The sequence below is a fragment of the Cricetulus griseus genome (genome assembly GCF_003668045.3).
Source record: "Cricetulus griseus strain 17A/GY chromosome 1 unlocalized genomic scaffold, alternate assembly CriGri-PICRH-1.0 chr1_1, whole genome shotgun sequence".
Classification (NCBI taxonomy): domain Eukaryota; kingdom Metazoa; phylum Chordata; class Mammalia; order Rodentia; family Cricetidae; genus Cricetulus; species Cricetulus griseus.
Genome location: NW_023276807.1, coordinates 189375132 through 189387736, shown reverse-complemented (window position 1 = coordinate 189387736; position 12605 = coordinate 189375132). Strand labels below are relative to the sequence as shown.

Below are 12605 nucleotides of genomic sequence, written 5' to 3'. Positions count from 1 at the left end.
TTATAAACAAATTAAATTTAAAAGCCACCAGAAATCAGCACCAGACACTTTCAAAACAGGCTCTAAACAAGTTCAAATCTCGGAGGGCTGTCTGGAAGAGTCATTTTGAGAGGAGCCTTCAACAGACACTTGCTTAAGCATCTGTTAGTAAGAGGTATTGTCAAAATTGGCCACACAAAGTTTGATATCTGCCCAAATCAGCAGATTATTTGAGAAATACCTAATGTGCAATTTCCTGGGCTTGAATTCCAACTAGGCCCATGTATAACACTCACCCACAAGGCAAACCCCTCTGGGTGCTAAAGATTTAGGGGTAGGAACAGTCTCTTGTTGATGGCCTTCTGGGGACCCCCAAGGTGATGCAAGAAACAAATACCTCTTGCCTGTCAGGAGGTAGATAACTCCCTGTTCTATAAAGCCTCACCCCTTTGAAGAGCTCGGATAAGTCACTGGAGTAAGGACAGGAATAGCATTATCCTCTTACTAACTTTGATGGGTTTATTTTTAAGCCAGTTAGCTTTAATCATATTGATTTCTCAACTCCGTTATAAAATCTTTTACCCAGGGATCTGACTTTAGGAAGACTTCAGAATTCTCTTTTCATTTTTTTTCTCTTTGCAGGTCCCCTCTGACACTTTAAGTCAACAGCCCTGAAGTCATTTCCTATAAAGACACACATAGTACTTCCCCTCCCCCACACCATCTTTCTTCCTCTCCTATTTCTCAAAATACCTAAAATGATAAACCTGAAAATATGAGAACTACTAACACTGCTCAGGAAGGCTAAATGTAAGACTCTGAGGTGTTTCTTTCTTGGCAGAGCTCTAGTTCCAGTCAACAGACAGTAGAGGATATCTTGCCACTACAAGAAACTGGCGGGTCTGAGCCCTTAGCTTCTTAAAGGGGAACATCTAGCCCCACCTCCACCCCCTTACCAGCCTAGAACAACCAACTGGATTCTCTCTGGGCTAACTGGACCTGACTAGACTGCTAAAGAAGGATGTCTATAACCTGCTCCCTAAAATGCAAGGGGCCATGTACTATCTAACTGACACAGAAACTGTCCCATTATATACAGACATTCTCCACTGGCAGCAGTGTCTCCTAAGCCCTGCACACATACTTGCATCTAGCAACTCAAGAAAGGGAGCTAGTGGTGAGATCCAGGAATTCATTCTGACATCTAAACTGCTATGTGCAAACTCCTGTGCACAAAGGGAAACAGCACCTCATCCCACAGAAAATGAATGACTCCACTCAGAGGTCTCTGCTCACTCAAATCACCTCACACCAACCTCAGAAGGAGGATGTGTTTCCAGCAAGTGTATGCTGCCTCTCCATTCCAGTGAGACCACCTCAGCACATTCTAACTTAGCAGCCCCCTCTTGGCCTATACAAGAGTTCTGTCCTCAGACTAGAGAATTTAAAGAGAAAATGCACACCCACAGCCCTAAGTATGTGAGAGACGCCATAACTCACTCTAGAGGAGAGACATCTGTGCTAAAAAGAAAAGCACGTGAAAACCTTCATATCCTGTCCTGGCATTCAGCTGCTCTCTCTAAAACCTTTCTAGACAGTTGCTACATTTTAACTCCTGTCCATGAGCAGACAAAATAAATGTGCTAAGATAGAGACCATGCAGACAGCTGCCTCAGTGGGAACCTAGATTTTTTAGAGGCCTTCAGCCCCACTTTCTAGCTGGCACCCAGCAATCTTACAACATGGCTTCTCCCTCCCCTCAGCCTAATGAGGAAAGCTTCATGCACACACCCCTGCCTGCTGCCAGGAAATGCTCAGAGGACCTGTCGGCCACAAACACCCTTCTGGGAAAAGGGAATGCTTTGTTTTACCCAGCCCAAAGAAGCATGTGAGTAATTAGAAAGCATGTGCTCAAGAGAAGACTTCAGCTAACCTTTGTAGGTGGTGAGGGAGCCTGGCCCCCAGACCTGGGGAGGGGGACAAGCAGGTAGAAGCAATATTATTTTCCAAGATCTGGGGCATGGCAACCATCCTGGGGGCAATCAAAGTTCAGTTTTTAAAAATACAGAGACACCCAGAAATGTAACTTCAGTCCAGTCTAAGTATACAGTTGGATATATATACATACACATGCACAGCACCTGCCAGTTCCTCCCCTGAGAGAGCTGACTGTCACTCACAGGGCTAGAAGGAAGAGGCACTCACCAGTGCCCCTTGCACAGCTTCTGTCACTCGTGGCTATATGGCTTTGTTTTTTGTTTGTTTGTTTGTTTGTTTGTTTGTTTTGCTGGGGGGGTATCAAAAGGAAATTCCAGGAAGTCATAGCATTGATCATCCAAAGATAATAAATAATAATAATATCAAAAGTAATCCCTCCCAATGAAGCAAATGTTCATGTTTACAGCTACCTGAACAATTAGAATCACCAAATAGCAGAGCCAGAGGCAACCATAGCATTCACTGTAGCTGCAAAGGCAAATTTTAGTCACTGGAACCAGAAGATTCCACTAAAGGTCACATCCAATACAGACTGAAGATAGTCTCAATCTTTTTTTTTTTTAATCAGCATACCTCATTTTCAACAAGCTAAATGCATAAAACTGCCCCCAAAACCATAACAGCTTTAAAACTATCTGTTATCCTATGACCAAAGGTCACTTTCATATTTTAACTTCCTATCACTTGGAAGTTGCAGTCTTTGCAGTCTTCACTCCCGTCCCCCAGCAAAACACACACACACACACACACACACACACACACACACACACACACACACGTCAAGGCTAAATATATCCATGGAGCCACCCTCCACAAGCTGAGGAGATAGGAAGCTGTAGTCCATGAACCCCCTTGCCTACAGCTTCTATTGCTCACATTCCAGAATGCTGAAGAAGCTCTGATAAGTGTCAGTGCACATAGCAAGTCCTTTGGAAGCACAGATGGTAAATGAGAAAGACTTCCCACAGAAAAAGGATACTTCCATTCCACTATACTAATGCAGGCTCTTCGGATGGGGTTATTGAGTGACAAACAGAAAAGGGCTCGGGCAGGCCGGCTGTTGGACGAGTTACCCTGTTTTTTGCTCTTGGCGTATTGCTGACGTTTTCTTTGGGAGAGAGATCCTACAGGTGGGGGTACAGAGGTGCTCATGTTCTGGGCGGCCTTGGCCTGTCTAGCAGCATCGATTGCAGCTTGCCAAGACAGGACAGTTTGCTTGGAGCTGTTCGGCTGAGAAGTTGGTCCTTCACCAGAAATAGGGAGTCTGGTGCCTCTTGCATAGTTTGCCTCTGAGGAGAAGAAAAGAGGGGGAAAAAAAGAATTCAATCCAAAAAAAAAAAAAGTTCAATCCATATTATCTTTAAAAAGCAAAGTTGTCTCCCATCAATAATAAAAGGAATCATTCTTGTGTTTCCATTTGAATGTTGTGTCCTATTTTTTACAAGTAGTAGGGTTTGGTGGCACAATGCAACAAGAAGGGCCACAGAGCTCTGCTGAGTGTCAGTCATGCAAGGTTGTTGCTGCACCACACCCAATCACATTAGTACTCTTCCATACCTGTGTCTGCAAAGGGAATCTTTTAGTGCATCTCTATGACTTTGAAAACATGTATCTCTCATGGCCTAACAGATATGCACAACTGCCTTTCTCTGAAATTAATTATTAATTCACACACAGCCAATAATTCAATAGTCTTAACCATTTTAGGGTATTCCTCCAACATCTTTCCACAGACACAACTGCATTTTTTTTCTACATGGAAAAAAAAAAGTCTTCACTGGCACCAGGCAATACCAATAGCCCCATAACAAATATCTAGATTATGCACTAACACTTCCTGCAAATGAAAATTCATGATGCTTGGGACTCATTTCCTCCACAAGCTTCCGAAAACAGAAAAACATCTTTAGGGCTTTTTTGCATTTTAAATTGCAGCAGCAGCAGCGGCAGCCAAGCCAGCATCCAGTCAGACTGCACCCCTACACCTAAGAGACAGGATGCATCGTGCCAGGGAGCCTCAAGGCCTATGCAAGAATTATCTCATTGCTTGGAGCTGTTGCAGAGTAGCATCCAGGTACACACGAGGCAAAACCCCAAAGGGGCCTCCATGTGTGACACTCCCCTCCGCCATTCCTCCCAAGGACTCACAGGTGCCCACATGGGGCCACCATCGCCTCTGCTAAAGCATAAGTCAAAGTGAGAGTGGTGGCAGAGAGGTTGGAGGGATGGGCGTTTGCAAAACCAATTATCACTAAGTAAAGCGTCAAAGCCATCACAGGTCCCCTGCCCCGAAAGCCTGATACACAAGCAAAGCAAGCAGGCAGCATACAATCTGAGCTCAGGGACTAGTCTTGCCAAGCTTTTCCTTTGAAAAGCGCTCACTGGAAAAGGCGTCAAGCATACCAGGGTTGGGAGATGCCAACGACCTCCAAAGAGGGTGGCTTTTGGCCAAAAGCCACCACAACCTCACTAGACCCAGCCCCGATGGTGTGGAAATTGCACGTGGTACTGTGGCTGGGGCTAAGTTGCAGAGCCCCACAGCGGCAGCGACTCTCTGGGCATTGCTAGGTTACGGACGTGTGCACAGGAGGCGCTGGGAGCGGGAATACACACTCCACCAGACCCTCTTCCCCCATATCCCAAGACCTGGGCTTCTCTCAGAGAGGTTGGATGTGAGCTTTACCAAGCGACCCAGGGGGTAAAAGTGGAGCAATCCTAGAATTTTCCTGATGCTACTAGGGACCTTCTTCTTGGTCAACCAGGGCGGGGAGGAGGAGGGGAAGGGAAGAGGAGGCTGGAAAGGGGGCTCAAGCTGAAGACTAACACCCCCTCTTCCATCGCTCAGGGGCGATGAAAGAGGAAAGTTGAGCCCGAGGACACTGAACCTGAATCACCTCACTCGCGCCCCTTGGCTGCACAGTACTCCACACACCCCAATGCCGCCCCCACCCCAACCCAACAAATGCAGAATTAACTCTGACATTCAGGGCCTGAAGGGGGAGAACGGAGTAGCTGCCGCGCAATCTCCCCTTTCTATGTAGATGACACCAAGCCAGAAGCATTATCTTCAAACCCCTCAACCCACCCAGCGCATGGGAGATGGGGGGGGGGTGCGTTGAGAAGAGGAGGATCATGATAGGATGAGGTTTAGCAGCGGGTACCCGGGCTCTGGCTGCTCACCGTTCGCGTGGTCCTCTTGCTGCTGCCGTTGATGCTGCATTTTTTTCATCATCATCATCATCATCATCCACGAACATTTATTGAGCGCCTACTGTGTGCAGAGCACTATGCTCAGCGTTAGGGGGGGGAGGAGGAACGGGTAAGGGGGGTTACGGATATGTAGGAGCCGCGGTCCCTGCCCTTATTTTCGCTTCAGCAGGGGGTGGGGAAGGACAGAGACAAATAACCAAAAATAAGGATAATTTATAAAAACCGCCTGCCACCCACGCTCCTTTTTTCAAAAATGGAGCAAAATAAACTTTTTGTAAAAAATAAAATCAGATGTATATATTATCTTAATAATATATACATGTAATTTTTTGCTGCAAAGGAGAATTGGCTTGGTCCCCTCCTCTAGCGGAGGGACGCCGCGGTGGTGCCCGCCCGGCCGCCCGGGCCGCTCGGCGCGCCCCCCATGCTGCCCGTCCGCCCGCCGCGGTGCCCGGTGCCCCGCCGCCGCCCGCGCCGCCGCTGGCTCGGGACCGCGGGCAGCCGGAGCTCACATCCGGGGACGGAGGCGCTCGCCCGCCCGCTCCGCGCCCGCCGCGCCGCGCTGCACGCCGGCTTCGCCCGGCGACGCTGCGCGCCCGCCGCCGTCCCCGCCCTCCCCCGCGCGCCCGGGCCTCCCACCGACCGCGCCGCGCCCAGCTGCCGGCCTGCGGCCCACGCGCCTCCCGGGCTCCACGGAGCGCGACTCGGACGCCGCCACCCCCGGCCTGGCGCGGTTGACCGAGGGTTAAGCGCGCTGCAGCCTCCAGCCGCCGGGTTAACCCCCTCGGCGCCGCCGCGCGGGCGCCCCTTCCCCGAGCCAGGCCCGTGGGGCCCCGTGCCTGCTGCTGGGGGCGCGGATGCGCCGATCTTCTTCACGGCGTCCCTGGGCGGGGGCTGCGGAGGCTCCTGGCGTCTGCTGGGCGAGTTCAGGTGGTCCTGGCTCACCGCACACCTGGGGGAGGCTCCTCCCCCCCACGCCCCCCAGGAACCCAGGTGCCTACAGGCGATCGCCACTGCAGCATCAGAGCTCACAGTTTGCTGGTCCTCCCTGGACCAGACAGGCGTCCCCGACCCCTGCTTCCTTCAGTTTTAGGGTGAGAGGAATGGGGGAGCCCTGCTCTTTAGGGAGCACAAACTGTCCCATGGGAAATGCCCTCATCCCTGACTCCCCCCTCCTCCGCACCCTCCCTCGCCCTTTGCATACGTGGCAGAGGTGGGCTCCCTCCCTCTCACCACCACCTCCACGTGTGTTTGGAGGCAGGTACAGAGAAATAACAGCCAAGGTCTTTGAAACCGCTAGTGCTGAGAGGTATACAGTGCAGCTCAAATAGATGACTCTTTGGGGAATGGTTACTTTGTTTTGTACCTTCTCGGCCTCCTGTTTGGAATGGGGGAGGTCTATAGGCCCCAGCTCCTGTCTAGAGGGGGAAAATACTGTGTCTAGTGGATGACTGATATTTTTCATTTAGCTTTGTGCTGGCTGTTGGGAAAAGGCGTCAGCTTTGTTACTTTGCAGGATTCGATTTATTTGCCTTTGTTCGGATCTGCTTGTTCCTACTGAGTTTTAGAACGTTTGAGAACAGTGTCTTTAAAGCAAAAGGCTCAGCGTGAATTAAGAAAATAAATGTTTGTGGGAAGGTTCTCCTTGTTCAAAGACGATGCGCTGAGCATCTTTGATTGTTGCAGGGGATCCACCTGGGAAGAATGAAGCTCCAGGGTTCTTCCTGAGCAGGGGTCTAGTCAGGAAAGATGAAAACAACCATGCTTGTCTGCTGTTTTTACTTTGCTTTTTGGAGAGCAGCAAGGTTGGGAAATAGCCCGTGGCCTGCTTGTAATAAATAGAAAGCGGGCCTGAGCCACCTCACCTGTGACTGGTGCTTAGCTGAAATCTAAAAGGATGCAAGATGGTTCTCCTCAAAGAACTTACCCTTTGAAAGGACAGATTTGTAAGGAAGCACATGTCACTATCAGAATTCCAACTTTAAAGTTTAGCCTCTGCAGACTTACACCAAAATGTCATCCTAAAATCTCCTACTATAGCCCAGTTCAGCCAGCATTCACGGGGCATCTGGTAAGAGCACTTGTCTAGGACAGGTGTTACCTGGTGAGTCTGTGGTACAGCTCCTTCCTCAAAGACAGCGACCTAGGGAAGTGAGCAGAAGCCCAGCTATAACAAGTGGGAGGAAGCACAGCAGGGGCCTTAGGGAGACTTTGTAATTGACTCTGAGAAGTTTTCCTAGTTCTCCTTTAACTGCTTCTTAACTGAGGACAGAAAAGAGGCAGGCCACAGGGCAATGGAGCTATTCTGTATGTCACCAAAATGATGGCCATGGAGCATTATGCAATTGTCAGAACCCATAGTTCTGTGCACTCCACACCTGAGCCATAATATAAACTTCAGACATTAGTTAATAATAATCCATTGCTACTGGTTCAACAGTAATAGCAAATGTACCATGTCAATACAAGATGTAATAAGAGAAATGGCTGGAAACTGAGACATGAAAATTCTACTTACTGTGTAAGTTCCCTGTAAACCTAAAAATTTGTTTAAGTCTATTAAAAATGGCACTAATTTTATAAGACAGGAAGAGTGAGCTGTGGGAAGAATGAAAGTACAAAAGAAACTAATATTCGGAGTGGGATCTGTTTGAAAATAAACAGGTGCACAAGGTTGGTGTGGACTCAGGGAGGAAGGAGTCTCAGACCCAGTGGAAGAAGGCTGTTTGCTGGTTGGCTAAAACACATCCTAGGCAGTTCTGCAGTAGGAACCAGTGGAGGTGTTTTACCTGAGAGTTGGCAGGATTAAACTTGGGAGTTTAGGTTCTACACTCAAGATATGGATGAGCTTATAGAATTGGAGGGTTTTTTTATATATGTTATTACATGTATTTGTGTGTATGTAGAAGTCACAGGACAACTCTCAGGAGTCAGCTATGTCCTTCCATCATATGGGGTAGAGGGGGCAGGATTAAAGACAGGCGCTCCAGTGTGGCATTGAATGTTTTCACCCACTGGCCCCTGCAATTGAAGCTTTGGGCTCTCTATCTTTTGTGATGTCATGATCAAGTTTTGGGGATTTGGGTTTGGGATTTTTTTTTTCTTTTTTGATGCAGAAGTTTGGTTCTAGATTTTTGTTGTCTCTTGTTTTCCCAATCTATACAGTTCTGCTTGATATATATATATATATATATATATATATATATATATATATATTCCCATGGTAAGGTAAATTTTATTAACTCATTAAATTCCCATAATAAGCCTATGAGAAAAGTACTGTAAATACTCATATTTGCAGATGACAAAAGTGACATCTAAGAGTTAAGCAACTTGCCCCAAATCACACAACTGCCTGGTGCTGAGGTAATAAGACATGAGGAAAGGCCAGAATGAAAGATATCTATCTATTCTATTCTGGTGGATTCTTTTTCTTTTTTTTTTTTTCTTTTTTTTTTTTTGTTTTGTTTTCTGAGACAGAGTTTCTCTGTGTAGCTTTGGAGCCTATCCTGGCACTCCCTCTGGAGACCAGGCTGGCCTCGAACTCACAGAGATCTGCCTGCCTCTGCCTCCTGAGTGCTGGGATTAAAGGCGTGTGCCACCAACGCCCGGCTGTTCTGGTGGATTCTGGGGGAGGGATGGTCATGGCCTTAAGCTGTGTGTGAAACGGTGATCCCACCAAACTCTACTGGATAGTTCCAAACTCAGCCTCACAGATGGTTCTGGTTAAAATCAGAAGGTCACAAGCAAAGAATAAAAAGACCTGAATGTAACAAAAGATACCTATAGAGAGGAGACCAGGACCACAGGAAGAGGAGGAAGATAGCAGAGAGTGGGACTAAGAATAAACAGAATGCACTATTCACATGAAATTATCAAAGAGTAAATTTAACCAGTTTTTTTTTTTTTAATGCAAAAAAACAGATGTTAGCTCTACACCAAATACGTTTGCTCATCTGTGCTCACTAGCCCTCTGATTCGGGGTATTCTTCTCCATGCCTTTAAAACAGAAAACATTCCCACTTAAAGGTGCAGAGCTGCACACATGTGGCTATCTATGTGTGCTGCATCTCAAAGCCCTCACCTCACCCCATCACAAACTAGACACCCCATCGACTCTGTCCTATCTCTCACAAATTACCCATCTTGTGTGCAGAAACCTCATATCACTTTCCTACCCATAAGATGCCTCTCCTCTCCCTCCTCAGCCAGCCTAAACTCCTGTGACCAGCTTTCTGTCTATCCTTTCGTACGGTTCACCTTCACTGTGGTCAGCAGTCTCCTCATTAGGCCGTGAACATGCTGTGCTCATTTCTGACTCTGCCTTGGCTCAAATTTATTCACTGACCTGAAATCCCTGTCTTGCTGACCTCTAACTAAACCCTCCCTGTTTAACAAGCCTCTTCAGAGTCCCTACTTCCTACCCGAAGCCTCCAGTGTTGGTTCCAGCCACCTAACTAGTGGGTAAGCCCCCACCCTCCAGCCCTTCCCTAAAAGTCTATAGCACCAATTGTTTCTTTAGTGGTCTAGCTTTTGTGTCTTATATGATTCCTTTGGGGCTATAAATCCTGAATCTCCAAACAAAATTCAGGTCCTGAAGCAAGGATCCTCTCTGAGTCCCCTCCTCCAACTGCCAGGGTTGTGCTCACAGCAGGCACTAAATATTCTGATTAATTTTCATGGGATCATAAAAGCTCATAGATGCCTCTAGAAATTGTCAGCTAATATTTACCAAAATCCCATAAAGTTTATTGCAGCACACTCAGGGCCCTCCGATGGTAAAAATATAAAATAGAAAATCGGGTCCTTCGCACACCAGGAAACTTAATTAAGAGAGACAAGCAAATAGACCCTGAAGGCTATGTGCAGAATATATCCATGAACACACTGGGAAGTTGGGTCTGAGTGAATCTCTCCACCCACAGACCCTGATGCAGAGAGATGAGCCCTGACCCACTAACCAGCAGAAGAGGAGATGAAGTGGTCTGGGGCTGTGTGTCCCAATGACATAAGCAAAGTTGCAGAAATCAGTAAGCCAGCAGCTGGCTGGGACCTAACAGAACTTAAGGAAGAAGGGTAGTAAGATGCAAAACCAGGGCCAGGTGGAGTCCCTAATGCTAGCTTTCTAGTCGGGGTGTTTTCCCATAGGCTGGCAATACCTATAAAAACACTGGTAGAGTCTTCAAATTATGATAGTTCCCTTGGAAATTTCACTTTATAGATTTTATGTATTGATATCTACCATATTCAAAATTAAAAGTGCGAAAATTGGAAAAATCATTTTAAGATAGTAATAAGATCATTATATGTTAACATACTGGGTATATTTTTCTAATGAAAAGTAACTTTTCCAGAGCAAAATGATGACAAGAATGGCCATGTTTTACTTCTTGCAAATGTCCTTACTGACTGGCTGAATGAAGGCAGATTCTTGAATCTATTACTGCAATCACTCTACAGAAATAGCTATATGGATTGAAGTGCATGATGAAAACCCAGTCTTCCGCTGGGCAGTGGTGGTGCACACCTTTAATTCCAGCACTTGGGAATCAGAGGCAGATGGATCTCTGTGAGTTCAAGGCCAATCTGGTCTACAAGAGCTAGTTCTAGGACAGGCTCCAAAGCTACACAGAGAAACCCTGTCTCAAAAAACCAAAAGAAAAAAAAAAGAAAGGAAGGAAGGAAGGAGAAGAAAGAAGAAGGAGAAGGAGAAGGAGGAGGAAGGAGAAGAAGGAGGAGGAGGAGGAGAAGAAGAAGAAGAAGAAAAGAAGAAGAAGAAGAAGAAGAAGAAGAAGAAGAAGAAGAAGAAGAAGAAGAAGAAGAAGAAGAAGAAGAAGAAGAAGACTCAGCTTTCCATAGTTGCAATGGGGAAAGGGTAGACCATTTGAGTAGCCCTTGCAGATAACCTGTGGGTATTATTACTATTTGCTATGACACCAACTATACTTTTAAAGGTTGCTTGAAATATGGAATTTGAAACCCTATTTTACTCTGCTATATTAAAATCCACGTCTATATTTCAGTTTGGATGGCTCTCTTACCCACTGGTGGCTTAGTAATGCCATACATTGGTCATTAGGAAATACTAGTTGGTTCACCGAGACACATGTTTTCCAAATGTCAACACATTTTATCATACAATACAAAAAAACATTCATTTTTTATCACTACCAATCTCATCAGAAAATCTTTAATATTGGAAAGCTGTCAAGCTCTTGATGGTAGAGAGAAGTTTTTCAAATTTATATTTTTCACTTGAAAGCTCAAGTTTTATAATTGGCACAAACACTGTCAAGTTTTTCCTTTGAAGTAACTAGCTCACTTCATTTTCAAGAAAATAGCTTGGGTCTGAGAAGCTAAAGTTTGTCAGTAAAAATGATATTCCATGGAAAAGGAACCCATCCCACAAGTGACACTGTCACTGTGCAGCAGAAATGTGCCTTGCATTTGGCCCAGTTTGTCACCCAGAATGCTAATAAGGTAGATACGCAGGGTTGAGATTTAATCATATTAGTAATTTTTACTGCTTCATCGAGGACAGTTGTGTGCATGTTCTGGGCATGAATAGATACAATGTACATGTATGTAGAGGGCAGAAATCAACCTTGGGTTTGATCCTGAGAAGACAGTTTTTGAGATAGGCCCTGGAGCTCTCCAATTAGATTATGCTGGCTGGTGGGCCAGCTCTAAGGAGCTGCCTATCTCTGCCTCCTTGTGCTAGGATCACAAGTTCAGCTTTTTACATGTGTGCTGAGAATCACACTCAGGGCACAATTGGGGCTGTGCTGTAAGCACTTTACCAACTGAGCTATCTCCCCATCAATGTAAAACCAGCTTTGGGGTGGAGTGTGTGTGTGTGTGTGTGTGTGTGTGTGTGTGTGTGTGTGTGTGTGTGTGTGTGTCTTGGATATGCCGGAAGGAGAGAATAATGCAATGCTCACCAGTTCATTTTTGGTGTCACTGCCTTGATTTGTGCAACAACAATATCAATTTCACTGGTGCTGATTCTGTATTGTCAGTACAAATGCAACATAGAAACAGCAAGTCTTAGTGTTACTAGGAAAATAGTTTTGAGTTCTAAGGTCCCTTAGAAGGACTCCTCCACCCCAGGAAGAGTTATCAGATAAGATACAGGGTGCCTGGTGCCTGCAATGAGCCTAAATTAAATACCAATTATTTATTGTTTATTTCAAATTCAAACTTAATTAAGCTTTCTGTATTTTTATTTGCTACACTTTGGAAGCTTGTGATCATGATACTCTGGCCACTTTTGAGCAGAGAAATATCAGAGTTGTCTACAGTAAGCAATACAGAGGAGAGGGTAGAAAGATTTGCAGAATGCAGGAAGGTCTGGTGAGTCAATTAAAAAGATGTTACTTATTAACTGCAGTTATTGCCAAGGGCAACATTATCCTAAG

General features: G+C 46.0%; 1 protein-coding gene across 5 annotated transcripts in view; it reads right to left on the bottom strand.

Moving 5' to 3' along the window:
- Cacna1d (calcium voltage-gated channel subunit alpha1 D) overlaps window positions 1-12605 on the bottom strand; it is a 435186-nt gene that overhangs the window by 295029 nt on the left and 127552 nt on the right. For 4 of the 5 annotated variants that reach the window (XM_035452230.1, XM_035452232.1, XM_035452229.1 and 1 more), the window contains exons 1-2: window positions 5158-5224; window positions 2957-3266 (exon numbers count right to left, since the gene is read on the bottom strand). In XM_035452230.1, the coding sequence (XP_035308121.1) occupies window positions 2957-3266; window positions 5158-5224 (377 nt within the window). Of the gene's footprint in view, window positions 1-2956; window positions 3267-5157; window positions 5225-12605 lie in introns of those variants that run through there. The other variant, XM_035452228.1, reaches the window with a different exon arrangement.